Source organism: Halichoerus grypus, chromosome 10 (assembly GCF_964656455.1).
Source record: "Halichoerus grypus chromosome 10, mHalGry1.hap1.1, whole genome shotgun sequence".
Taxonomy (NCBI): domain Eukaryota; kingdom Metazoa; phylum Chordata; class Mammalia; order Carnivora; family Phocidae; genus Halichoerus; species Halichoerus grypus.
Window position 1 is genome coordinate 118498753 of NC_135721.1, and position 25041 is coordinate 118523793.

General features: G+C 52.9%; 2 protein-coding genes and 1 long non-coding RNA gene across 10 annotated transcripts in view; 2 read left to right on the forward strand and 1 right to left on the reverse strand.

Annotated features, from left to right (window-relative positions):
* Positions 1-25041, reverse strand: part of LOC144379288 (uncharacterized) — a 1054371-nt gene that overhangs the window by 434561 nt on the left and 594769 nt on the right. The window lies entirely within an intron of this gene.
* Positions 10627-15417, forward strand: SLC32A1 (solute carrier family 32 member 1). The gene is made up of 2 exons (XM_036101594.2): positions 10627-11299; positions 13501-15417. Exons 1-2 carry the CDS (start codon positions 10907-10909, stop codon positions 14686-14688), a joined length of 1581 nt encoding a protein of 526 aa, XP_035957487.1. The 5' UTR covers positions 10627-10906; the 3' UTR covers positions 14689-15417.
* ACTR5 (actin related protein 5) overlaps positions 21971-25041 on the forward strand; it is a 28703-nt gene continuing 25632 nt past the window's right edge. For 2 of the 4 annotated variants that reach the window (XR_013442039.1, XM_078057178.1), the window contains exons 1-2: positions 21971-22412; positions 23591-23820. Coding sequence is in view for 2 of the 4 variants with exons in the window: in XM_078057178.1 (XP_077913304.1) it covers positions 22014-22412; positions 23591-23820 (629 nt within the window). In the remaining 2 variants the exon portion in view is untranslated. The remainder of the gene's footprint in view (positions 22413-23590; positions 23821-25041) is intronic. The other 2 variants (XR_013442040.1, XM_036101595.2) reach the window with 1 other exon arrangement.

Here is a 25041-nt window from a genome sequence, read left to right on the forward strand (position 1 = left end):
TTTGGACTCCGTGTGCATTTCTGAGCGCTGACCAGTTTAACAGTGAATGCACCACCCCTTCTTCCCACTGCCAGGACGTAGTTCTAGGACAATCATTTTCATGCCTGGTTTAAGTGTGGGTTCTGAACCCCAGAAATGAGGGTGAGTGGGAGCAGGGGTGGGAAGCACCTGTAGCAGGACCAAAGAGATCCTCCTGACCCGCTGGATAGGAGGCTGCTGAAGCCGGCCTGGGGTCAGAACTCACAGGGCCTCATAGACTGAGTGGTGGGGAGGGAGTTTGGACTCTGTCATGAGGGCAGCTGGATGATGGAGAACGCTAAACTTGGCTTTATTTTATTTTATTTTATTTTATTTTATTTTATTTAATAGCTAAGAAGCCATTCACTATTGTCAAACATGGAAAGTAGCATCTCTCTCGCTCTCTCTTTTTTAAAAAGATCTTCATGTATTTATTTGACAGAGCGAGACACAGTGAGAGCAGGAACACAAACAGGGGGAGTGGGAGAGGCAGAAGCAGGCTTCCCGTTGAGCGGGGAGCCCAATGCCAGGCTCGATCCAGGACCCTGGGATCAGGACCCCAGCCGAAGGCAGACGCCCAACGACTGAGCCACCCAGGCGCCCCCAGACTTGGCTTTAGACCTCTGCCAGGTAAGCATCATGCCCACAGAGGAAACTTCGGTGGTGGTGGAGAGGGGAGGCAGTGCCTAAGCCTGAGTGCAGCTTCCTCCCTGGAGGGCAGAGCTTCCTTCTGAGCCCCGCCTTCTGAGCCTCTCCGAGCTTGGGCCCAGGCTCTGGAGGGAGGGAGCTGAGGGGCTGGGTTTCCAGCCGCCTTCTGCAGACCCTCTTCATCTTGAGTGAGGAAATAGCTGGTGCTTCTCAGCCAATCACCAAGCACCGCCCCCCCCCAATGAGCCATAATGACTCCTGATTGCTCCTTTGTCGGTGGGCAGGCTTTCAATGCCATTTCCATCTGAGACTGTGGGGAGGAGGAAATGGGGGTCATGCAGACCAATAGGCTCTGCTGGTTTTTTATTTTAGGATAAATGCATGTGGTGGGGGGTTGAGCCGCACCCCCCCAGGCTCTCAGATCCAAGTGCCAGGCACAGAGGAGTGGGGGTGAAGGTGGAGATGGACAGAACCAGTTCCCACAGTGGGCAGGACTTCACAGATTACAAGGCACCATGGGGTAGGATCATATCCTTAGTGGACTAATGAGTAACTGAGGCTCAGGGAGGGGTTAGTGTATGCTCACAGATCCTAAAGCGTGGAAGCAAGTGAGGTTTCATTCATTATCAGTCAGAGGACATTTATTGAGCACCTACTCTGTGTCAAGCACTGTGCTCAGTGTTAAATATAAACCCAGAGTTTTTCCAGTTGTGACAACATTAGAATAGCTAGAGTTGGGCGCCTGGGTGGCTCACTCAGTTGGGCATCTGCATTCAGCTCTGGTCCTGGTCCCAGGGTCCTGGGATTGAGTCCTGCATCGGGCTGCCTGCTCAGTGGGGAGCGTGCTTGTCCCTCTCCCTCTGCCCCTCCCTCTGCTCATGCTCTTTCTCTCAAATAAATAAATAAAATCTTTTATTTTTTTTTAAAAGAATAGGGGCGCCTGGGTGGCTCATTCATTAAATGTCTGCCTTCGGCTTAGGTCATGATCCCAGGGTCCTGGGATAGAGCCCCGCATTGGGCTCCCTGCTCAGCAGGAAGCCTGTTTCTCCCTCTCCCACTCCCCCTGCTTGTGTTCCCTGTCTCTCTGGCTCTTTGTGTCAATTGTCAATAAATAAATAAAATCTTAAAAAAAAAAAAGAAAAGCTAGTGTTTACTGAGCATTTACTATGTGCCAGCTGTTTCACTGCCTACGTATCAGGTTACAGTTCACCGATCTTCCCAGCAACACTGTTCAGGAGAGTGCGACAGGCACTTGCATGGGGCAGGAAGTGTTTCTCTCTGTCTCCATCCTGAAGGTTGGCACAGACGGAAGATGGTTCAGAAATAGGAGCATTTGGAGAGAACAAAGACTGATGGCCTGAGGAGATAAGAGAGAGGGTCCAAAGGGGAGGGGTCGTCTCAAGGCGGATGGTCAAATGGACGACTCCAGGAGATCTGATCAAAGAACCTCAGCGATCAGAAAGAATGAAGTCTTGTCCTTTGCAACCAAGTGGATGGAACTAGAATGTATTAGATTAAGTGAAATAAGTCAGTCAGAGAAAGACAGATACCATATGATTTTACTCATATGTGGAATTTAAGAAACAAAAGAGATGAACATATGGGAAAGGGGTAAAGAAAAAAAGGAGAGAGGAAAACAAGCCATAAGAGACTCTTAATGACAGAGAACAAACTGGGGGTTGATGGAGGGAGGTGGGTGGGTGATGGGGATTAAGGAGGGCACTTGTTATGATGAGCACTGGGTGTTGTATGGAAGTGATGAATCATGAATTCTACTCCTGAAACCAACATTACACTATATGTTAACTAACTAAAGTTTAAATAAAAACTTGAAACACTAAAAAAAAAAAAAAAAAGAACTGTCCTGCAGAGCCTGGGTAAGCTGAGAATAGCACACACACACACACACACACACACACACACACACACACACACACACAGAGCCACAGATTGTGTTGAATTGAATGATCCTACTTGAAAACACAGCAAAAGCCTCTTCCACATCTTCCTTTGGACTCCGTGTGCATTTCTGAGCGCTGACCAGTTTAACAGTGAATGCGCCACCCCTTCTTGCCACTGCCAGGACGTAGTTCTAGGACAATCATTCTCATCCCTGTTTATAGATGGGTAAACTGAGGCTGAGAAACCCTGAACCACCTGCCCAGGGTCACTCAACCAGGAGTGGCAGAGGGGACTCCAGAGCTGAGCTGTGAACCAACATCCCCCTCAAACTGTCCCTGGACCCACTGGTTGGAAGGGGGGGTGCCCCGGGTACATAGCAGGCAGTGGACAATCAACCTCTGCCCGACTGTGGAACAGCAAGCCCCCTCCCCCTCCTCCTGCCCCTCCTCCCCGCGGCCCAGCTCCGCTCAGAGCTATTAACCAGGTCACGCTGGCTTGTCCCAGTCCAATAGTTCCCTTAATTGCCTTTTTATAGCACGTCGTACAACTGTTCATTACGCTGTCATATTTCCCCTCGAAGGCAGCAGTGGGGGAGCCAAACGGAGGATGGGGACCCTTCCAGGTGGCAGGGGCTGTGTGTGGGGCACCAATGTGCGAAGCTTATTTTCTACTTGGTCAGAATGAATTAAATGCATGCTGCTCACACTTGAGTCATACACGAGCCACTTTTAAAGGGGAAAAAAAACACAGCCCCTTCCCAACAATTGATGGGTTATTTTTATTACAATTTTACTGAAATACGTACAAACATAAAGCTAGGTAGAAATCCTTATCCTTTTAGCTCTACACAACAAGAAAAGCTAAGACAATGTGTCAATGGGATACAAACAAAGCTACAAAATAAAAAGATTCAAAATAACACAATTAATTTCATGTGATGGATGATGTACTGCTGAAATTAAATTGCCACTTGCACAATGAGTATGGTTCTGTATGCTTGAGCATTTAGCCTCCCTCTGGTCTTTTGTCATGAGGCCTATGACAATTACAGCAGTTTGGTCATCCAGGAGACTCAGAATCTGGTGGTAGATTTTTTAGATATAAAATAATATAATATAGTAGCGCCTGGCTGGCTCAGTGGGTAGAGCGTGTGACTCTTGCTTGATCTCAGGGTTTTGAGTTGGAGCTCCATGTTGGGTGTAGAGATTATTTAAAAGTAAAATCTTAAAAAAATAATATAATATAAAATGAACCAATTCTGGGTGAGAGTTCACACATCCCAGGTTAGGAAACAACTGACGTCCCAGGAGCCTTTATCAACTGTTCTGGGCTAAGCCATCCTGTGGGGAAGAGTCATGTTCTCTTGAGGCTGGGTAGCCCAGACACAGGGAGCAGCCCTCTGAGGCCAGACTGCACCCAGAAATCCACAAGCTCTTCTGAGCACCTACCAGAGGCCTGCTCTGTGCCTCCCCATCTCCCTGTCCCAGAGGAGTTGCCTGTATAACCGGGAGGAAGAAGAGGGTGGCCGGAGTAGACATATACACCAGTCAATGCATGGAGAGCTATCCGGCCAGTGGGAGCCAGATCTAGATTGTAGCCCTTCCCCAGAGTCCAGGGTCCAAGCCCTACCACGAGGACTCACCTAGAGTGCTGAGGTTTTAAGGACAGCTCTGAACCTAGGTTTGAATCCTGGATCCACCACAACCTAGCTATGAGACCTTGGGCAAGTTACTTAACTTCTCTGTACTCCGCTGTCCTCATCTTGTAAATAGACATGAAACCAATCCAAGCTCACAGGGATGCTGTAAGGCAATCACGAAAGAACATGCATGGAATAAACACTTGTTAAACAGTAACGTGGACATTTCACCCGGCTCCAGCTCTCAACACAACTGGAAGAGACAGAAACTTAGAGGTTGGGCTCTTAAGCTGGAGGCCATTGAGTCATCATGGGCAGGCTATAGAGGATTTGAAATCGGTGTGACATGTGTATGCAACTGGACAGAGGACCTTCAGCCTCATCAGATGTCCAAAGGGATTGTGACCTAGAAAAATCTTTGCCCACTAAGCTAGTGCTGGTCAGGGGCTGGCAGAGGTACTCTGTGTCTTAGTCAGCTGGAGCACCGTTAACAAGACAGCACAGAATGGGTCGCTTACCCAAGGGACATTCACTGTCTCATGGTTCCAGAGGCTCAAGTCCCATATCAAGGTCTGGCAGGGTCGGTTTCTGGGGAGGACTCTTCCTGGCCTGCAGATGGCCACCTTGGCACTGTGTCCTCATGTGGCAGAGAGCACAAGCAAGGTTTGAGGGTCCAGGAGGTCAGACTGTCCCCCAGCCCCTTTGCATTCTGGAGCCCAGGGTCCTTGATGCGGGGCTCACAAGCGTCAGGGCCTCCCCCATGGTTGTCTCTCCCAGTCGCTAGAACCAGTGACCCACAGATTCCTAAGGGTGCTGAGTGCTCTCGAAAGGAGTCCCTGGGGACGCCTGAGTGGCTCAGTCGGTTCAGCGTCTGCCTTCAGCTCGGGTCGTGATCCCAGGGTCCTGGGATCGATCCCAGTATCGGGCTCCCCGCTCAGCGGGGAGTCTGCTTCTCCTTCTGCTTGCCGTTCCCCCTGCTTGTGCGCTCTCTCCCTCTCTCAAATAAATAAATTAAATTAAAAAAAAGAAAGAAAGAAAGGAGTCCCTGAATCTGAGTGTGCACCCCAAGCCCATCTGAACAAAGATCACATCTTGCATGTATGACTAGCTTCCAACCCTGCAGAAGGTGATGTGGGTGTAAAAGTCAAATCTGTTTAGAGGGGCTACGGAACCCAAAATTCAGAGCTGGATTTTGGTCATTGTGTATGTGTATTTCCTCAGCCAATTATACTAAAAGTTCACGGGGGCAAATGGTTTTGTGACACCGATTTAATTCAACCCCATTAATGTTTATTCAGTGTCTACTGAGTGCTGGCGACCCCAGCGCTCCTCCTTCAGGTGTAGGCAGCTTTTTATGGTTTCCAAGGCTGCCGAGAGCCAGGCCTGGGTCCCCACGTCCCCGGCTCCCTGGCCTTTTCTCAGAACCATCTGCACAGAAGGCTTGAATCTAGAAGCCCAGAAGTTATGAAAGCCAGCCTCCCTTGCCCTGAGACAGGACTCCCCTGGACATTGTCCCCGATGGGCATCCGGTCTCTGCCTGCATGCCTCCAGAGATGGGCTGCTAATTTAGGAAGGAAAACCACTCATATTTAGTCATTAATGTATTTTAATTTGTTGTACCCTGAGCTATCAGAGGCAACAGCTACACCCCCAGTGGTCCCACCTGATTTGTCACACCAAAGGGAGGAAGACTCAGGGTCTTTGTTCCAGGCATGGGCTGCCCACTCGGAACCCTCAGCCCTGCTGCCCCCTCTCCTCCCTTGTGCCCACAGACGCAGCATCAGGAAATTGAGTTCTGGTTTGGGGCAAGGTAGGCATGGCTTCCTCCATCTGCATGAAACCCTCACTACTGCCCCAGCTTGAGGGAGGGAGGACGATTTATAGGGCCAGCATCTGTCTCCTCAGCAGGAAAAGGCTCACTGACAGAATTTGCTCTGGAAAAGGAAGGGGGGGGTCTGTCTGTGATCATTCAGCCCCAAAATGATGCTCATGATGTTGGCTTTCCAGGCCATTAATTCAAGGGCTCCCTACCCCATCCCCCATGTTGCTGCCTGCTCTGGGAGATAAGCCCAGTTCTATTTAACCCTATTTATTCCTCCCAAAAGTGGCCTCCATCTCCGTTTGCCAGGCGTTTAACCCCTTGGGTACTGAAATCATCAAAAACAGAAACGGATCTCCTGTTGCCAGAGGGGTGCACATTCCACCTGGGCCCAGACTGCAGGACTGGTCCAGAATACTGTCCTTGCTTCATGGGGCTTGGCAGGAGTCCTGGGATCTCCCAAGCCCCTCAAGACTGTGGGACCTTGTGTGGCCCTGAGAGGAGAGCCCCCCGGCCCCACTCCCAGGGTGGACAGCAGCGACAGTTCCGGCTCCCTCCCCACAACCCTCCCAGCTCCCATTTTCTCAGTCCCAGGGCTGGGGTCTGGCTCCGGCCAAGAGGAAGGCTGTGGAACCTCCGTTTCTTTTGTGCCCTGCTGGCTGGTGCCTCTGCCTGGCATGTCCTTCTCTGTCTCCCTCTTCCCTCTTCTAGCTTGTTCCTTTTTATATCTCCTCTGTCCCTTTTCCTCCCTTCGTTCTCCCTTCTATTCCCCTTCGGTAATCCTATAGGGGTACGCTTGCATTCGGGGGTGCCTGACTATGGGTGTGGGTGTGAACTGTATGTGTGGTCCGTGTCTGGGTGTCTGTCAGTGTGTGTACAATTCTCCGTGTTACCTGCCCATCCTGTGCTGCTGCGTGTCTAAGTCTGTCATCTGGGTGACGGTGCCCCTGGGGCTCCATCTGGGGGGGGGTCTGTCCTGGTTTCTCTGTGTGGCGGGCAGTCTCGGTTCAGATCTTCTGTGTGTCTGCGTGCTGGCCTGTCCTTGACCTGTGTGCACTGCCCAGTGTAAGTCTGCCAATGTGCTTGAATCTGGGCACTGGCCCTCGCTTCTTGGTCCATCCGTCAGTTGCCTGGTCATTCTCTGTGTGTGAGTGCATGTGTGTCTGTGTGCATTGTGTTTCAGCGCAGGGGGCCACGCTGCTGCAAATTCCTCTCGAGAGGGCGCCCCTAGAGGAGCTTATCAGGAGAATCTGGAGGCTGATGGCTTCTCTAGAGCACGCCCAGCTCATTACCAGCTAGGCAGGTTGTCCTGTTTGCCTCCTGGGGCTGCCTGCCAGGTCCCCTGCCCTCTGCCCAACTCCTGACCTCCATTCCCTTCCCTGGAAGGGGTGAGGATGGGGAGGTGAGGCAAAGACAGAAGAGGGCACATGCCAACTCACCCTGACTTCCACACACATCACGGGCTTTTTCTTGCACACTCACTTTCTCCCCCCAAACAATGAGACATGGCCATTCAGTATGGCAGCAAAAACAAAAGAATAATTGCTACCATGTCCTGGGCACTGAGCATTCCCTGCTAGGCATTTTACATACAAGACTCACCGAATCCTTTCAAGAACCAGATGAAGCTGTTACTATTATTTTCACATTTTAGTGATGAGGAAGTAGAAGCTAAGAGAAGTTAAGTAAGTAGTCCAATGTCGCACAGCTAATACGTGAGGGAGCAGAATATTCCAATGAGGGAAGGCTGCTTGGGAGCTTGCCACCCTGGCCTGGGAAGAGGCATTTGTGGCAATTAGCAGGAAAAGAGGGATGCAGAGGCTTTCCTGCCCCAACTGCTGACATCTGATGACTGCCAGAGGGACGGCTGTCTGCTTCAGATGTCACCTCTTGACGGTGTGGTGGCCAAACACAAACAGCCAGGGAGAGGAGATGGAAGGACAGACAAGGTCACGGAAAGGGAGGCACAGGAGGAACATCAGGATTCCTGGGGCTCTACCCTGGCTCTACCCTGGACTCTGGGTGACCTTCAGCAGGACACCTCATGGCCAGGCCTGGGTGTGCTTATCTGTAAAAGAAGGGGTGTTTTAGGGATGGCTTAAGCATCGCAGGAAGGATGATTGGACTGAATGCTCTCCAATGTCCCGATAGACCCAAAAATTGTGGTGGGGAGCCTAGACAGGGACCATGCTCGCATGGTCCTGGTGGTTCCCACAACAGTGGGAAGATAGTCACGTGCACAGTAGGGCAGTGAGAAGGTTTGCTGAATGAATGAATGACCCCATTTCTCACTAATGAAAGAACTTCACAGCGCCCCTTGGGTCTTAACAGCAGGGAACAACATAAGGGAAAAGGAAAGAGAGGATAAGCATTTTGGACCCTCCTAAAATCCACACATAAATCAGCAATGACCAACTCATACATAGACGGCACTGCCTCACTTGTCAAAGAAGGCATCAATGGCCGTCTTCAGGTCTGGGTGTGTATGGACTAGAGGCAGGCACTAGGGACTCCTAGTTTCTGCCCGGATCACCTTGTGTGGAACTAAAGAATTTCACCAGGAACAGAAAAGGTGGCATGAAGATTAGGAGGTGAAGACCTTTTTCTGTAGGAGTCTAGGGAAAGGGATCTCTTTCCCAGCCTCTGGGGATGGGGATGGGGCTGGAGGAGGGTCTCTGTATAGGGCAAATCTCTGGGATGGGAGATCAGTTCTATTTCAAACCTCTCTAGAGGAGATGATCTGCATTTGGGGAGGAAAGATTTCTGTTCTCTTTGTTCTGAGTCGTATCATGACTTGGAGGATCTGTGTTTGGGGTCAGGCTCTATGGAAAGGTTTTCTTGTCATAGCAGCTGGTGCAGGGGGATGGATTCTTCAGGTTACTTATGGGGGTGGGTTTCTGTCTTGGTTTCTGGCGAGCAGGCTCTTGGGGGAATTTAAGGGGGTACCTGGGGAGGGATCAAGAGCATCTCTGTCCAGTGTGGCGGAGGTTCCCTATCTGGAGAGGAGCTTGCCAAAGACTGAGGCGCTGAGAGGAGGGGACAGGGAGTAGGGGGGAAGTCTTGTCTTGCCTGTCTTGTCCTGGCAGTTCCAACTCGCTGGTCAAAGCCCTCAGGCCGCCCTACTTGTGCGCTGACGTGAGCTAATCTAGAAATACTACAGGGGAGGGGGAGACTGGGGTTCTCAGAGACACAGAGCCTTGAGAGGGGGAGATAGGGGATCCCTTTCTTTTCCTTTCCTTCAGTTTCTCCCTACCCCTACCCCTACCCGCACCCCAGTCACAGCCGCCAGTCCTCCTCCACCTAGGCCAGGTCGCATAGCTGCTGTTTCCTGCTCAGGCTCAAGAGGAGTCCCGGTGGGAGCCCAGCTGGGAACACAGGCAGGGACCCATACCGAGCGGTGGACCCTCAGGGAGACACAACTACAAAAGGGCGCACACAGGCAAAAATGCAGGCAACCCATTCGGGAACACTTAACCACACAATCGAACACACCAGCTCTGCGAACGCACAGGCTCAAATGCGCACGAAACCACACATTTACAGAACAAACACGGTTACCAAATCTCACCCAAGGAATCCGCTCAGATTCGGCCCGTAGCAGTATCTGAGAAGGTATCGGTCTTTGTCTCGGGGTCGCTGTCTTACTCGCGCGCGCACACACGCACCCCACTCAACAGAAAGGGTCTAGGTTTTCACCACCGCGGCGAGCGCACAGCGCACCTCCGCGCCCGGGGCCCGCGGCGAGCCCTGCTTTCCTACCGGCGGGACACCGGCTGCGCCCCTCTGCTCCGTGGACATTCGCAGACCCGCCACGAGGCTGTCGAGAGAGGCCCTCACGAAGTCCTGCCTCCTTCCAGACTCCCAAACGAAAAGAAAGTGAAAGGCCAACCTTTCGCCTCCATTCTGCGCACATTTGGAGGCCGGTCGGTGGCGAGCGAGCCGCAGAATCGCTTTCATCGCGGCGTCTCTGGACGGGCTGAGACAGCCCCGTGACCCAGACGGGCTGAGCATTCTCGAGAGCGGTCCAGGACGGACACTTCTGCCTCCGAGGGGGGCTTGCGGCCAGGTCTCAGTGTGAGTAATGGGTACAGATCGACGCCCAGACGGCCCGCGCCGCGGGAGACAGGTAGCTGTCCTGCCGCCTTTCTGGACCTCCAGAGCAGTCCTTGGCCAGAGGCTCTGGGGCCGAAAGACGCCCGGGCTCTGGAGGGGGTAGTCGCGGCCGCGGGACCGCGAGAATCAGCACGCTCCGGCCCCCTCCCTCCCTGCGGCGGCGAGGTGGGAAGGGCTAGGATCCGAGCTTAGCACCTCCCCCAGAAATGCAGCACTCCAGCCCCCACCGTGCCCTCCGCGCCCCCTCCCGTGTGCGCTCCCTCTCGGTGCCACCCGGCGGGCGCCCTTCGCCGGCCCCCATCTCAATTCTCCCGAGTCCCTTCGCGCCCCTTGTCTCTTCTCGCTGCCCTCCTCCCCCAACCCCTCGCCTCCTGGTGTTTCCCCTTCCCCAACGCCCGCCCCCCGCCTGATTCCGAGGGGCGGGAGCGCAGTGGGCTGCGCACGGGTGGGGGCGCCGCACCAGCCTCGCGTAGCCGCTCTGACGCCGCCGCCGCCGCCGCCGCCCTCCGCAGCCCAGCGCGCGCCCCGCGCCAGCTCCGCAGTGCACTCGCCGCCGCGGCTCCGCCAGCCCTGCTGCCCGCCCGCAGGGTGGGCTCCGAGCGAGCCTCAGACGCCCCCCGAGGGGGTCATGAGCCAGAGCGCCCTGGGGCGCCGCGGGGAAAGCGAGCGAAGATAGCGGCCTCGCGCCCCCCTGGCCCTCGCCGCCTTGCCGCGCATCCCCCGCGTCCCCGGCCCCTTCTGTCCTTTCCACGGACCCCGACGCCGCCATGGCCACCCTTCTCCGCAGCAAGCTGTCCAACGTGGCCACAACCGTGTCCAACAAGTCCCAGGCCAAGGTGAGCGGCATGTTCGCCAGGATGGGTTTTCAGGCGGCCACCGACGAGGAAGCGGTGGGTTTTGCTCACTGCGATGACCTCGACTTTGAGCACCGTCAGGGCCTGCAGATGGACATCCTGAAAACAGAGGGTGAGCCCTGCGCGGACGAGGGCGCCGAGCCGCCCGTCGAGGGAGACATCCATTACCAGCGCGGCGGTGGCGCGCCCCTGCCGCCCTCGGGCTCCAAAGATCAGAATGTGGGGGCTGGTGGCGAATTCGGGGGCCACGACAAACCCAAGATCACCGCGTGGGAGGCGGGCTGGAACGTGACCAACGCTATCCAGGTGAGCGCGGGATTCCCTGCTCTGCCTGCCCCTACCCTCCACCTCCTCCATCTCTGGAGCACCAGGCTCTACCCCCGTCCGAGTCCCCGGGCGATCTCAGCGGAGAGATCCCCTCCCGTACCCAGGATCTCACCTTCCCCCATCCCTCCCAGCCCTGTGGGGAGGGGGAGCGGGGGGGATCTACAACCCTACAAGCGGGGTCTCCCGCCCTGATCCGCACTCCCTCCAGCGGCCCCAGGCGCAGGACTGCTAGGCTGAGGTTTGGTCCGAGGCACTTGCCCTGAGACCCTGCAAACCGGAGGGAAACAGGAGGAGGGGAGCGGGGAGGGGTGAGGGAGAAAGAAAATCAGGATTGGAGGGAACGGTGTCGCCTGGGACTCCGGAATGGATTCACAGCTGCATGTTCAGGAGGAAAGGAGAGAGGGAAATTGCTGAGCTGGGAGTCTCCTCCCCTGACACAGGCACAAGACACACTTGCTCACATCCACCCTCCCCCACGAACAATCGCCGCACAGGTGCACACGGCATGCATCTATATATAGACCACAAGACTATCCTCAAAAGCACCTTCCTACACCCCCCCACAAGCACATACCTGTACATACCAAACACACACACGAACCTTGAACATACACATGCACACAAGCACAGATTCTTGCAAACAGGATCCAGCCCACTTTCTCAGGTGCTGCCCTATTAGGGACATACAGGTGTACACAAACATAAGCACATGCATGACGTGCCCACACAAGCACACTTAGTCTGTGGTACCTCAGTGCTCCCTGTGCACAGACACCCCTTTCGCCCGAAATCCCGGCTACACGGCAAAGAGGCGACCAGCTTCTCCGCGTGTGACTCTGGAGAAGCAGCCTCCGGATGCTCTGAACAGTCTCTGGTCTCCAGGCCTGCCACCCCTTCACCCTACTCGCAGCGCCCCACTCCCCACCAGGCGGCGCCGGACTCTGCGGGGAGCGGGTTTGGAGTCTGCACAACGACCCCAGGAGCTGGCGAAGGCGGGCAGGCCACGGCTTGAGGGGAGGAGGAGGTCTCAGCCCAAGGAGCCCCCGGGCCCTGTGGCTTGGTTCCCCTGGCGTCCCCGGAGCGCACGGTCGTTGGGGCGCACAACATGGATCTCCCGGGAGCGGAAGGCCAAAGCGGGGTTGCTTCAGGGACCCAGGCTGCGCAGGGCCCTGCACACTAAGTGGTCCGACTCCAGGCGCCTCCCGCTCCCGGGCCCTGCGAGGCGGCCGTGCAGAACCATGGGCAAGGGACAGCGACCGCCTCCTTGCCACCCGCGCCTTCGCCAGGGGCGTCTTTGAAGGCCCCGTTCCATAGGCCCGGAAGGAGGCCAGGGAGGGAGACTGGAGGCCTGGAGGCCGTGGGAACCCTGGATTTCGTTAGCTTCTCTTCCCTTTGTAGATTCTAAACCCTTCTTCCACGGTCTGCCCACCTGAGTCTGCAGCTTGACTCCTTGATTTATATTCTCACCCGCTTGCACTTTCCCCCAGAGGCCCCTTATCCTGCTTGCCTCTACCACTCTCAGCCCCTTCCTTAGGCTCCAGCCTCTCCCACCCTACTGAAGCCTTGCCTTAGGATTCTCACCCCGTGCGCCTCTGGCCTCACCCCCTCCCCCCAAAGCCTTTGGGAGCATCCTCACTTTCCCTCCATTCTTGCCTCCCTCTGCTTCCCGTTAGTGCACCCTCAGCCCCTCTTCTGTCCTACCCTAGCTCTTTCCCCTCCCACTGCCGTGTTCATGTTCTCTTCTCCAGTCGGCCATAGGCCCTCATTAGCTTCCCTGTACCCCATTCCAGTCCCACCTTAAATCCCGTGCCCCCTCTTCCTGATGGCTCAGGCCTCGCTCTACCTTTCTCAGCACCCTTTTCTGGCCATGACTCCTCCAGCCCCTTCTCCATATACCAGTCCCTCCTTGTGTCTTGACCCCACACTCAGCCTCCTCCGCACCTCCCAGCCGTAGGCACACCTTGAACACCTCCCTCTCCATCTCTGACTGACTCCCCCAGCAGGCCTCGGTGCACCCCCATTCCAGCCTACTCTTAACCTCTCCTCCCGGTGGCTCAAGTCCCGTTCTCACTCCACTTAGCGCCCCCTTGCGGCTGCAGCCTTAAGCCACGCCCCCAGGTCCCCTTTGGCGAGGCTGCGGCCGCTGAGCACCCGGGTCTGGTTGCCTTTCCGCTTCGCAGGGCATGTTCGTGCTGGGCCTGCCCTACGCCATCCTGCACGGCGGCTACCTGGGGTTGTTCCTCATCATCTTCGCCGCCGTGGTGTGCTGCTACACCGGCAAGATCCTCATCGCCTGCCTGTACGAGGAGAACGAGGATGGCGAGGTGGTGCGGGTGCGGGACTCGTATGTAGCCATAGCCAACGCGTGCTGCGCCCCGCGCTTCCCCACGCTGGGAGGCCGCGTGGTGAACGTAGCGCAGATCATCGAGCTGGTGATGACTTGCATCCTGTACGTGGTGGTCAGCGGCAACCTCATGTACAACAGCTTCCCAGGGCTGCCCGTGTCGCAGAAGTCCTGGTCCATTATCGCCACCGCCGTGCTGCTGCCCTGCGCCTTCCTTAAGAACCTCAAGGCAGTGTCCAAGTTCAGCCTGCTGTGCACTTTGGCTCACTTCGTCATCAACATCCTGGTCATCGCCTACTGCCTCTCGCGGGCGCGCGACTGGGCCTGGGAGAAGGTCAAGTTCTATATCGATGTCAAGAAGTTTCCCATCTCCATTGGCATCATCGTGTTCAGCTACACGTCCCAGATCTTCCTGCCTTCGCTGGAGGGCAACATGCAGCAGCCCAGCGAGTTCCACTGCATGATGAACTGGACGCACATCGCCGCCTGCGTGCTCAAAGGCCTCTTCGCGCTGGTGGCCTACCTCACCTGGGCCGACGAGACCAAGGAGGTCATCACGGACAACCTGCCTGGTTCCATCCGTGCCGTGGTAAACATCTTCCTGGTGGCCAAAGCGCTGCTGTCCTACCCGCTGCCCTTCTTCGCTGCTGTCGAGGTGCTGGAGAAGTCGCTCTTCCAGGAAGGCAGCCGCGCGTTCTTCCCCGGCTGCTACGGCGGCGACGGGCGCCTCAAGTCGTGGGGGCTGACGCTGCGCTGTGCGCTCGTGGTCTTCACGCTGCTCATGGCCATCTACGTGCCGCACTTCGCGCTGCTCATGGGCCTCACCGGCAGTCTCACGGGCGCCGGCCTCTGCTTCCTGCTGCCCAGCCTCTTCCACCTGCGCCTGCTCTGGCGCAAGCTGCTGTGGCACCAAGTCTTCTTCGATGTTGCCATCTTCGTCATCGGCGGCATCTGCAGTGTGTCCGGCTTCGTGCACTCGCTGGAGGGCCTCATCGAGGCCTACCGAACCAACGCGGAGGACTAGGGCGCCAGGGCTCAGGTTCTCCCGCGCTCTTCCCACCCTCCCCACCCACCTCCACCGGCCCTGTACGCCCTGCCGCCGTGCTTGGGAAGCCAAGCTTTAAACATCTCTGGTTCCTAGTTTCTGATTATCGGGGATGGGGGGTGGGGTGGGAGGGGATAGGAATCCACAATCCATCGCGTCTGCGTTTCTGTTGTCCTTTCTTTTCCACAACACCCTAGTTTCTGGGGAGGCGGGGGCGAATTTGTGGGCCGGGCTCTCTGTCCTTCCCGGAGGGACCCCGACTCTTTGGTCCCTGTCACCTAGGCAGGTGGGAAGGGAGGGAGAGGGGGCGCAGCTCGCAGGCGCAGAAACTTGACCTTGGGGGGGGGGGACATTTCACAGCCATCCAGTGCTCGGAATCTGCAGCGTCCAGCCATTTCCAGCAAGAGCGCTTCCCATTCCAGGGACATTTCAACCCTGCAGAGAGAAAGGCTGGCCGGGAAATCCGTTTCGGGTGGGCGATTTCCTTCGGCGAAGCGGGGAGGCGAGAAGCCGAGGCAGGGCCGGCTTGTCTGCCGGTTTTCAGGAATCCAAACTCATCTTGTGCAATTTATCAGGTTGTGGAACTGTTCTACTGTGCGTGTGGTGTGCTCGTGGTGAATAAGATGAAATGTATATCAGAAAAAAAATCTATCTCTAATTTAGAGTGCGGTACATAATTATATCCGCAAATAAAGAAGAAACAAAGGCGCCCGCGCCTCGTGTCAGTTCTGCATTTTTGCGCCCGGGGCTGGGGTGGGGGGAGGTTGACCGGGTGTGTGTGTGGGGGGGGTAGGATCCCAAAGCGTTGGACCGCAGGGGAACCGGCTCTGGCCAGGCCGGGTGAAGCAGGTGTGGGTGGAGGAGCACCTGTAGTTAAAGGGTCCTGGAAGAGCCCCGGGGGGAATGAGGAGGATGGTTTGCAGTAAGAGGAGGCTCTCCAGGTGTTTGCGGGAGGCAGGGGAAGGAGCATGCCCTGCTCCCTGCGGTTTCAGTGTGGCCTCCGTGCCGCAGCCAACAGGACAATATTTGTTCTGAATCCCTCCTGGGGGTTGGATCCATCTGAGAATTCTGGGGACTCTCTCAACCTCCAATCCTGGTGGGGGGGAGACAATAAACAAGGGCATGCAGAAATCCACACTTGGCTGTGGACTGTGAAGAGAACTGTAAAGGAAATCAACAGCAGGTTGTGTATTTCCCCGGGGTTCCCAGGGCCAGGGGCCAACCTGGCCTCCCAGGCATCTCTCACCCAGGAGAACCCCACTCAAGTCCAAGCTGAGGTTTATACGGCCACAGTGAAGAAATCTGGCTGTTTAGAATCAACAGCCTGAGCAATTTGTGTCCCAATCTCCCCTCTTCTTGAACAGCCTGTTTGAGATTTTTTTTTTTTTAATTAACCTAGAGGATCCAGTCCTTTTTTGGTGCAGATCCGACTCCAGGGTGCCAATCCCAGACCCGTTGGAGAAGGTCATAGTCAGACTTAATAGATGCGGTTGAGGAAGGCAAGAAGGCCAGGCCATTCCTAGGGTCCTCACAGGAGACAAGCCATGTGGGAGGTTTTCAGTCTCCACCACCAAGGCAGAGGACTAGTTTGGAGCGGTTTCTCTAGATGTAATCTGTGCACGAGGAAGAACTGTGAGAATGCCCAAGAACAATGTCCATTCTCCCTACTCTCTGCAACGGCTGTGGGTGCCCATGCGCGCATGTATAGGAGATATAAAGATCTGCGTGTGGGGTGGGGGGAAGGCTACATCTGTGTCTTGTGAGAGCCTTGATGAATGTGTGTGTGTGTGTGTGCGCACGCACGCACACACACAGAGCATCTTTGTGGGCTTGCCTGCGACAGAGGTGACCTCTCACCACCTTGGTTCTGCAGCCATGGAGCAGAAGAGGGTTAGGATCCGGTCCTCTCTGCTGCCTGAGGTTCTGACTATTTAAACGGGCCATCTGAGATGTTCAGATGTCAAACACCTAATCCCCCTTTGTCACAATTGTCTCTCATCCAGGATCCGGAGCTGGCCAAAGAATCCTGTTTCCAGCTTCCCTAGGCTTTCTGATGTCTCCCAGGCCTGGAAGCTGACCCTCCCCCTGCCCTGCTTGCCACTTCTCCTGGGCTGGTCTACTGGTCCACCGGTCCGAACCCTGGGACGTGCTCTGAGTCTCAGGGCAGTCTGTAGTCTTCAGAAAAAGCCCGGACTGCTGCAGTGGAAGGCAAAGTGGGGGCATCACGTGCACCAGCTCCATCCTTCCCGTCTTTAGAAGGACAAATGAGACAGCAGGCAAGTCTGGACGCAGTGGCTGCCACCTCCGCAGACTTGCCTAGATCCACTCCCCTGAGTCCAGCTCCGGGCTTTATGCTCAGCTTGCAGGAGCCCTGGTCACCCGGGCGGGTCCTGAGGGTGATGGGGCAGGAAAGCCAGCCTTCTAGGCGCACCCTCATAGGTAGGACATCCATTTCAGACTCATATTCAGGCTGCCGGGAGAAATAGGGAGCAGGTAGCTGGGACCCATCTCCGTGCCCCCAACACACCAGCATGCATGGGTAGAAGTTGAAAGGAAGCACTCCAGTGGTGCTTCGGGTCCGCAGCGAGGGCACTGTCTGAGTCTGAGGGAGGTGTTAGGCCTGGCCTAATGAATCTTCATTAGGGGGTCGAATTGAGGAAGGGGTGGGGAGAATCCACCTCTGCACCCCCCCCCCAGGGTGCCCATCTGTACCCAGCAGGTCTTAGCATGGATCCTGATAAGGGGTCCCCTCCGGCGTCCGTGGCAGGCAGCCGTGCTTTGGTGTACCTGGCTCAACGCCTTGGGCCCCTGGCCTGGAACCAAGACCCTTGCCATCCCCCCCCCCAACCCGGGAACCCAGGAGTCGCCGCCACCTGGTCCCGAGACAGCCCTGTCTTGTCCCCCAGCAGTGAGAACGCAAGCTGCCAGCCCTCAAAGAAGGCTCTCCACTTTTAGAATTTGGATAAACTCTTTCCTGCAGACCCCAGATTTCTAAATGCTTCTTCCCTTCCTGCCATCCGCCCCCCCACCCCACCCAGTTGATAATCACTGTTTATCTCTAGTGCTTTATTTTCAGGTCCTCCATATTTCAAAATGGGCTTTTGATCGTTTTCCCCTCAAATATAAAAAGATGCTCTGTTGTGGAATTAAATGACATGTCTTACCCCAGGGACTGATCTGTTCCTGCCTTAGGAACTTGGGAGGGAAGGAGGGAGCCAAACAGGCTCATAAGGACCAGTCAGGAAGTTGAGAGGATCCTTGACTTTCTGTTGGTGGGGATGAAGGATCTCAAGGTCAAGGGCCAGAGAGAGACTTCAGTCAAAGAGGCAGCAGACCAGCTACAGGGCTTAGTCCTCACTGCCAGTGAGGGTGTGATGGAAAACCCAGACCTGGACATCCAGGGATTCAGGAGAGGGAGCTGATTTGACCCCAGAGAGCCAGCCTTGGGTGTCCTTCTCACTGTTTTTTATTTTTTTCTTTTTCAACCTTAAGAAAAATTTCAAGCATACAGAAAAGGTAAAAAAATTCTACACTGACAGCCCACATACCCACCACCTAGACTGAACAATTAACATTTTTACAGTGCTGAAATAGCTATCCCATATCTATCCATCTATTCATCTAGCAATCCACCTTTAAAAAAAAAATGCATTTCAAAGATGCAGACCTCAGTGTATTTCCCTGTTGCTGAAGCATGCAGGATCAGTAACAGTGACATCCAGAGAGTATAGACCAGTAGCAGCACTACGCTCAGCCATCCTGAGTCTGAAGCAAAAGAAAGGATCAGCAATGATCCGGTCTTGATTTCAAATTTTATTATTTTGTTCATGTTATTTTGAACATTATAGTTCAGTTTTGAATTTTGACCTTGAAAATCGTTTATCAAATATCTTATTGAATTCTTCTGTACCTTCTTAAATTTTGCTCTCCTAACAAATGCTTCACTTGCTTCATGCTAATCTCAGTGAGGTAGGGGCTTGGGAGATGAGCTCTACTTCCTAGAGGTTTGGATTGAGTCTGTTCAAGAGACCGGCTGTGACTGATCCCACAGTGATGCTGTGGGTGCCATCTCTGCCAGTTGTGGGGGCCAGGAGGGACCAGGAGAGGAGAGGCCTCTAGCCAGAAACACCCAGCCGGATGGTCCAGCAGTGCTGAGGGCCAAGCTCAAGGCAAGTGGGGGGGTGGGGGTGGGGGAGGAGGTTTACACTTCCAGCAGCTCCCAACAACACTCTGTGGGTGGGATGGAAACAGCGTGTACAGATGTAACTAGTTAAGATAAGGTCATACTGAAGTGGGACGGGACCTTAATCCAATATGACTGTTGTCCTTATAAAAAGAGGAAAAGAGATACACATACAGGGAAAATGCCATGTGACAGTGGAGGCAGAGAGGGGAGCGATGTGTGTATAAGCAACACCAAAATATAAGATAAAGGCATGGAACAAATTCTCCCTTAGAGTCTCCAGAGAGAGCATGGCTCTGCCAACACCTTGATTTGGGACTTCTGGCATCCAGAACTATGAGAGAATAAAATTCTGTTGTTTTCAGCCATTCTCTCTAGTGGTACTTTATTATGCCAGCCCTAGGAAACTAATACAGTAGGCTTTTGTCTATTTTCTTCTAGTCATTTCCATGGGCAAATAATCACAACCATAGATTTGACTAGTGCTATGTTGTGCAACAGAGTAACCACTAGCTACATATGGTTATTTAAATTTAAGTTAAAATTAAGTAAAAGAAAAAAATCAGCTCCTCAGTTGCACTACTCACATGTGGCTCATGCATTAGACATTGCAGACTGTAGGACATTTCCATCATGGCAGAAAGTACTATTGGACAGCATTGGTCTAGTGTAGCTGTCAATGTTCTCCTGCAATAATGCTGCATGGCAACCCAGAATTTCAGCAGATTATAAGGACAAACGTTTTTGTTGTTGTTGTTCATGGGTCCACAGGGCAGGTCAACTTTAGGTTGCAGGTCAGCTGGACTTGGCTCCAGGCTGTAGTTTGCGTGCTTGTCTGCTTCATGGGTCTTCCATCCTCTTTAGACTCAGGGCATGTTCTTCTCCTGACTAACAGCAGGAGTGCAAGAGGGCAGTCTAAACCACAAAGCACATTTTAAGTCTTTGCTCAGATCACATTTGGTCATCCTTGGCTAAACGCAAGCCACATGGCCAAGCCCAGTATCAACGTCTGCAGTGAGAGGCCCTACAAAGTTACGTGGCAGATGGTATGGATTATAATCCTATTACTGTATGGGAGTGAAGAACTGGGATCAAGAATCCAGTCTACCTTACTTATACATAGTGCTTTTTTTTTTTTCCTGAAAAAGTAATACATTCACACGGCTAAAAATGTGTTAAAATAGGCAGTGAAAAATTTTCCCACACCTGATCCTCCCACCTTGACTCCTCCCTTTACAAGTAAACTCATATTAGTTTCCTCTCTATCTGTATGAAAATACAAGCAAAACCATATGTATTTGTTCCCTCTCTTTCGTAAAGGGAGTTCACTATACACTGTACTGCCTTCACTTATTCCTTTTAAAAATAAATCTTGAAGATTTGTCCATGTTAGCATACATAGATGTAGTTCTTAAACTTACATTCACTTATATTTACTGTTCTCTGTGTTCTGCTTATTCCTGCTTTCTCAGCTCAAGGATGGGTACTTTCATAGTTTTGTTTTTTTTTTAAAGATATTTTTTATTTATTTATTTGACAGAGAGATAGAGAGCACAAGTAGGCAGAGTGGCAGGCAGAGGGAAAGGGAGAAGCAGGCTTCCTGCTGAGCAGGAAGGAACCTGGGACCATGACCAGAGCCGAAGGCAGCTGCTTAACCAACTGAGCCACCCAGGTGCCCCAAGGATGGGTACTTTCAGATATCTGAGACAATGGGTTTGTGTTGGAAGGCAACACACTTAACCTGATTTTGCCACTAGGCTGGTTCTCAATCTGGCCTAGAGGTGTTCACAGAGATTTTGAGAAAGGCTTAAGGTATTATCTCTTGCTAAAAGTGTTTATTCGGAGCCATCTTTTATAATTAACTTGCTTTTCTGTCTCAAAGTTACATGTTCCAGAACTGGAAGTGTAGAGTGCAGCTGCCCTAAACCTTTGTATCCCCCTAGCTGGGGGAAATCGGGTAGGGGAGAGCTTGCCTAATCCTTTTAGAGCTAAAACTGGGAGGGAGGGGTGTCACATTATCTCCACTCCTACCCCCATTGGCCAGAATTTAGTCATATACTCATACTAGATGACCTTGCGTGGGAGTTATACCACTAAAAGGAAGAGAGAATATACATATTGAGGATCAATTAGTCCTTTTCTCAGTCTCTGAGGTCTCAGTGAGAGGGCATAGTCTGTGGGAGTTAATAAATAAATAATAATTTAATTATTTAATAATAAATGTATTAAGACACTCTATTGTATTACAAAATATTACACACAGGCAAGTGCACAAATCCTAAGTGGACAGTTTGATGAATTTTCACAAAGTGAAAGTGCGTAGCAAGATCTCTGGTCCAGAAATTGATCTCTGTCAGGCGCCTGGGTGGCTCAGTTGGTTAAGCGACTGCCTTCGGCTCAGGTCATGATCCTGGAGTCCCTGGATGAGTCCCGCATCGGGCTCCCTGCTCGGCAGGGAGTCTGCTTCTCCCTCTGACCCTAACCCCTCTTATGTGCTCTCTCTCATTCTCTCTCTCTCAAATAAATAAATAAAATCTTAAAAAAAAAAAAAGAAATTGATCTCTGTCAATACCCCAGAGTTTGAATTTCCCTGACTGCCCGGCTAAGGGAGTCAAAACCCTGTGGAGGAGGAGCCAAGGGCGGTTGAAGGTGAGCCACCCAAAAAACGGGGTGTGGCCAGGCGAAAAGGCGGGCCCGGCGTAGTTTCGCGCCCCTTTCTGGAGGCCGGGAAGGGGCGGAGCCTGATGGTGTTTCGCATACAGGGGCGGGGCTTACTGGCCGACGTCCCGGATAGAGCGAAGGGGCGTGGCCAGATCGGATGGTGGGGCGAGGTTAAGCAAAGGCGGGACTTCGAGGCCAGCATGGGCGGGGCTTAGTGATCTCAAAGGCGGCCTGGGTCGCTAGGGGCGAATCACGCGAAAAGGGTGGCCAGGCGCAGCGAGGGGAGGAGGCTTGGGGGGGCTCTCGTCACGCACGGGGCGGAGTCTCCTGCCGTCGGTGCGGGTGCTACAGTGGGGGGCAGGGATAGCGCCCTCTGAGCGGGCGCTGCGGCGAGGGGCGGGGTTAGCGCCGTCTGGGCGGACGCTGCGGCGAGGGGCGGGCACAGCGTACGCGCTCCAAAATGGCGGCGACCGGTGCCGCTGGGCCGGTGGCGAATGTCTTCCCGTTCCGCGATGCCCGCGCCGCGCCAGACCCAGTGCTGGAGGCCGGCCCGGGGGCACACGGGCCACTGCCGGTGCCACTCGTGCTGGACAACGGGTCGTTCCAGGCCCGCGCCGGCTGGGCATGCCCCGGGCCGGACCCGGGCCCCGAGCCGCGCCTGCAGTTCCGCGCCGTGTGCGCCCGCGGGCGTGGCGGGGCTCGGGGCGGAGCGGGCCCGCAGGTGGGAAACGCGCTGGGCAGCCTGGAGCCGCTGCGCTGGATGCTGCGCTCACCCTTCGACCGCAACGTACCGGTCAACCTGGAGCTGCAGGAGCTGCTGCTGGACTACAGCTTCCAGCACCTGGGTGTCTCCTCACAGGTGAGGCAGGGGGAGGTGGGTTAGGCTTGAGGGAAGGGGTGAGGTCGCAGCTCCCCGCACTCTGCTCTCCGAGAGGACGTAGTCACAACAGTAGTTCTCGTTGTCCTTTAGTCATTCATTTAGTCAGTCGAGTAAATCTTAAGTGCCCAATGTGTGTAAGCCCTGGGCTAGGCTCTTGGAGTACAGCAGTGAACAAAACAGCGCTCCTTCTCTCTTGCAGCGTACATGTGGCGTAGGTGCTCGTTTGTTATCAAATTCATTTATTAACTAATCTGTATTGAGCACCTACTCTGTGTCAGGCACTTTTCTAGGCGTTTGGAATACATCCATGAATGTAACAGAAAATTTCCTGTGCTATGGACCTAGAATGAAAAGGCAGACAATAACCAATAGAATTAAGTAGTAGATTCTAAGGCATGGTAGGAGGAGAGGAGAGGATTACGTTTTTTCAGATGGTCAGGGTAAGACTCAGGAAGAAGGTGATGCTCTAGCAAGGATTGAAGGAGGTGATTGAGGGAGTAAGCCATGTGAATGTCTGAGCAGATAGTATTCCAGAGGAACAGCCGGTGAAAAGGCCCTGAGCAGGAGTGTGCCCTAATCCTGAGAGCAGCCAGAGTAAGAGGAGAGTAGTCAGTGGAGGAGGAAGTCAGAGAGGTAATGAGGGAGCAAATCACATTTGGCTTTTACTTGAGTGAAATGAGAAGCCATTGCAGGGTGTTGAGTGGAGCAGGGACATGACTTCTGTTCCGAAAGGATCACTATAGCTGCTGTTTGAAGAATGGATTGACATGGGTCATAGGGTAGAACCAGGAGACCAGTAAGGAGGCTGTTGGAATAATCCCAGTGAGAGGTGGTGGTGACTTAGGTGAAGGAGGTCAGGGGAGGGGTATATGGTAGAAGCAGTTGGATTCTGGAGGTAAATTGAAGATAGAGCCAACATGATTTGCTGGCAGTTTGGATGGGGCTTGACTTAATAACCTTAAATTGACCCTACTTTCATATTTTCTCAAACAACCTCTAGTAAGGATGAGATGAGTGTTTTACAGTTGCTTCCGGTCAGGTTTTTGATTGAAGACCAAAAGCAAATTCAGTCTTTACAGTAGGACTTTGGTTTCTTTTATGTTTTAAAAAGAGTATTCTTTTGTTACTCATCTGTTCTCCCTTTTCTTTCAAAGTAGGGCTGTGTCGATCATCCCATAGTTTTGACAGAAGCTGTGTGCAACCCACTGTATTCTCGGCAAATGATGTCTGAGCTTCTTTTTGAGTGCTATGGGATTCCTAAGGTTGCCTATGGAATAGACAGCCTTTTCAGCTTCTACCACAATAAGCCAAAGAACTTGATTTCCAGTGGGCTCATCATTTCCTCTGGATACCAGTGTACACATATTTTACCCATCTTAGAAGGAAGGTGAGTAGCACTGACAGCATTTGAGTGCTGTTTTGAGAAGCATTTGGGAAACATTTATTGGGTGCCCACTTGAAAGGTGAAGTGGAAAGAACAAGTATGAACTGGCCTCTGGGCTTGGCGCTGACATACTTCACTATGTGATTTCAGTTAAGTCAATTCACCTTCCATCCTTTGTGACCTCCTGGTGGGAGTTGCAGTAGATAGTCTTTGAGGTCCAGATCAATAATTCTAGAACTTTACTGTTTTGATTTATGGCAAGATAGCTAACATAGTACCTACAGGTAGTAGGTGCTTCATAAAAATGTTTTGAATAAATTATTTGAGTAATTTAAATGGTCTTTGTGTTCTGGAGTCACCTTTTTATTAATCATGATTGTTTAGGCCTTTTTTTTTTCAGGTACAGTGCCTGGCACATAATATAGGTACATTTCCAAGTTGGATAAAAGGTGAGGGTAGTTTCTGTCATTTTTAAACCTGGTTTTTTTTTTTTTTTAAGATTTTATTTATTTGATAGAGAACACAAGGAGGGGGAGTGGGAGAGGGAGAAGCAGGCTCCCCACTGAGCAGGGAGCCCGACTTGGGGCTCGATTCCAGGACCCTGGGATCATGACCCCAGCTGAAGGCAGACCCTTAATCGACTGAGCCACCCAGGCACCCCTAAACGTGTTTTCATGTTATAGTTGGACTTTTATTGTCTGAGAAGAGACTACGCCAACATCATGCTCTCCTGAGGTTTCTTACTGCGTAAAGAGGGTGTGTAAGTAAGGAGTGGAATCCTGGCTTTGGAGTTGAATGCCTGGGTTTGCAGCCCTGCTGAGGATGAGGTTATTTGCCTTCTTCACATAGCTTCTTAACATGTAAAATTGGGAAAAACTGATTTTTTCGGGGTTACCCTGAGGATGAAATGAGATCATGTAGGTGATGGCATTTTGTGAACTATAAAAGAGTCTGAATGTTTAAGTCAAAATAAATGTTGCTGAATTTATTGAGACCTAAAATGGTCATTTCTCTTGAAGTTTCTATAAAAATTTATGAAGATAATACTTCTTTTACACATTACCAAACACTACTGATATATGGAATTTTCTATTTTATGTAAGCAGAATATGTGGAAATTAAAAATAACATTATGTTATTTTTATAGCGTATTGAGAGAAAAGTATTTTACCTGAAAGCTAAGAAATGATCACAGTGAGGGGCGCCTGGGTGGCTCAGTCGTTA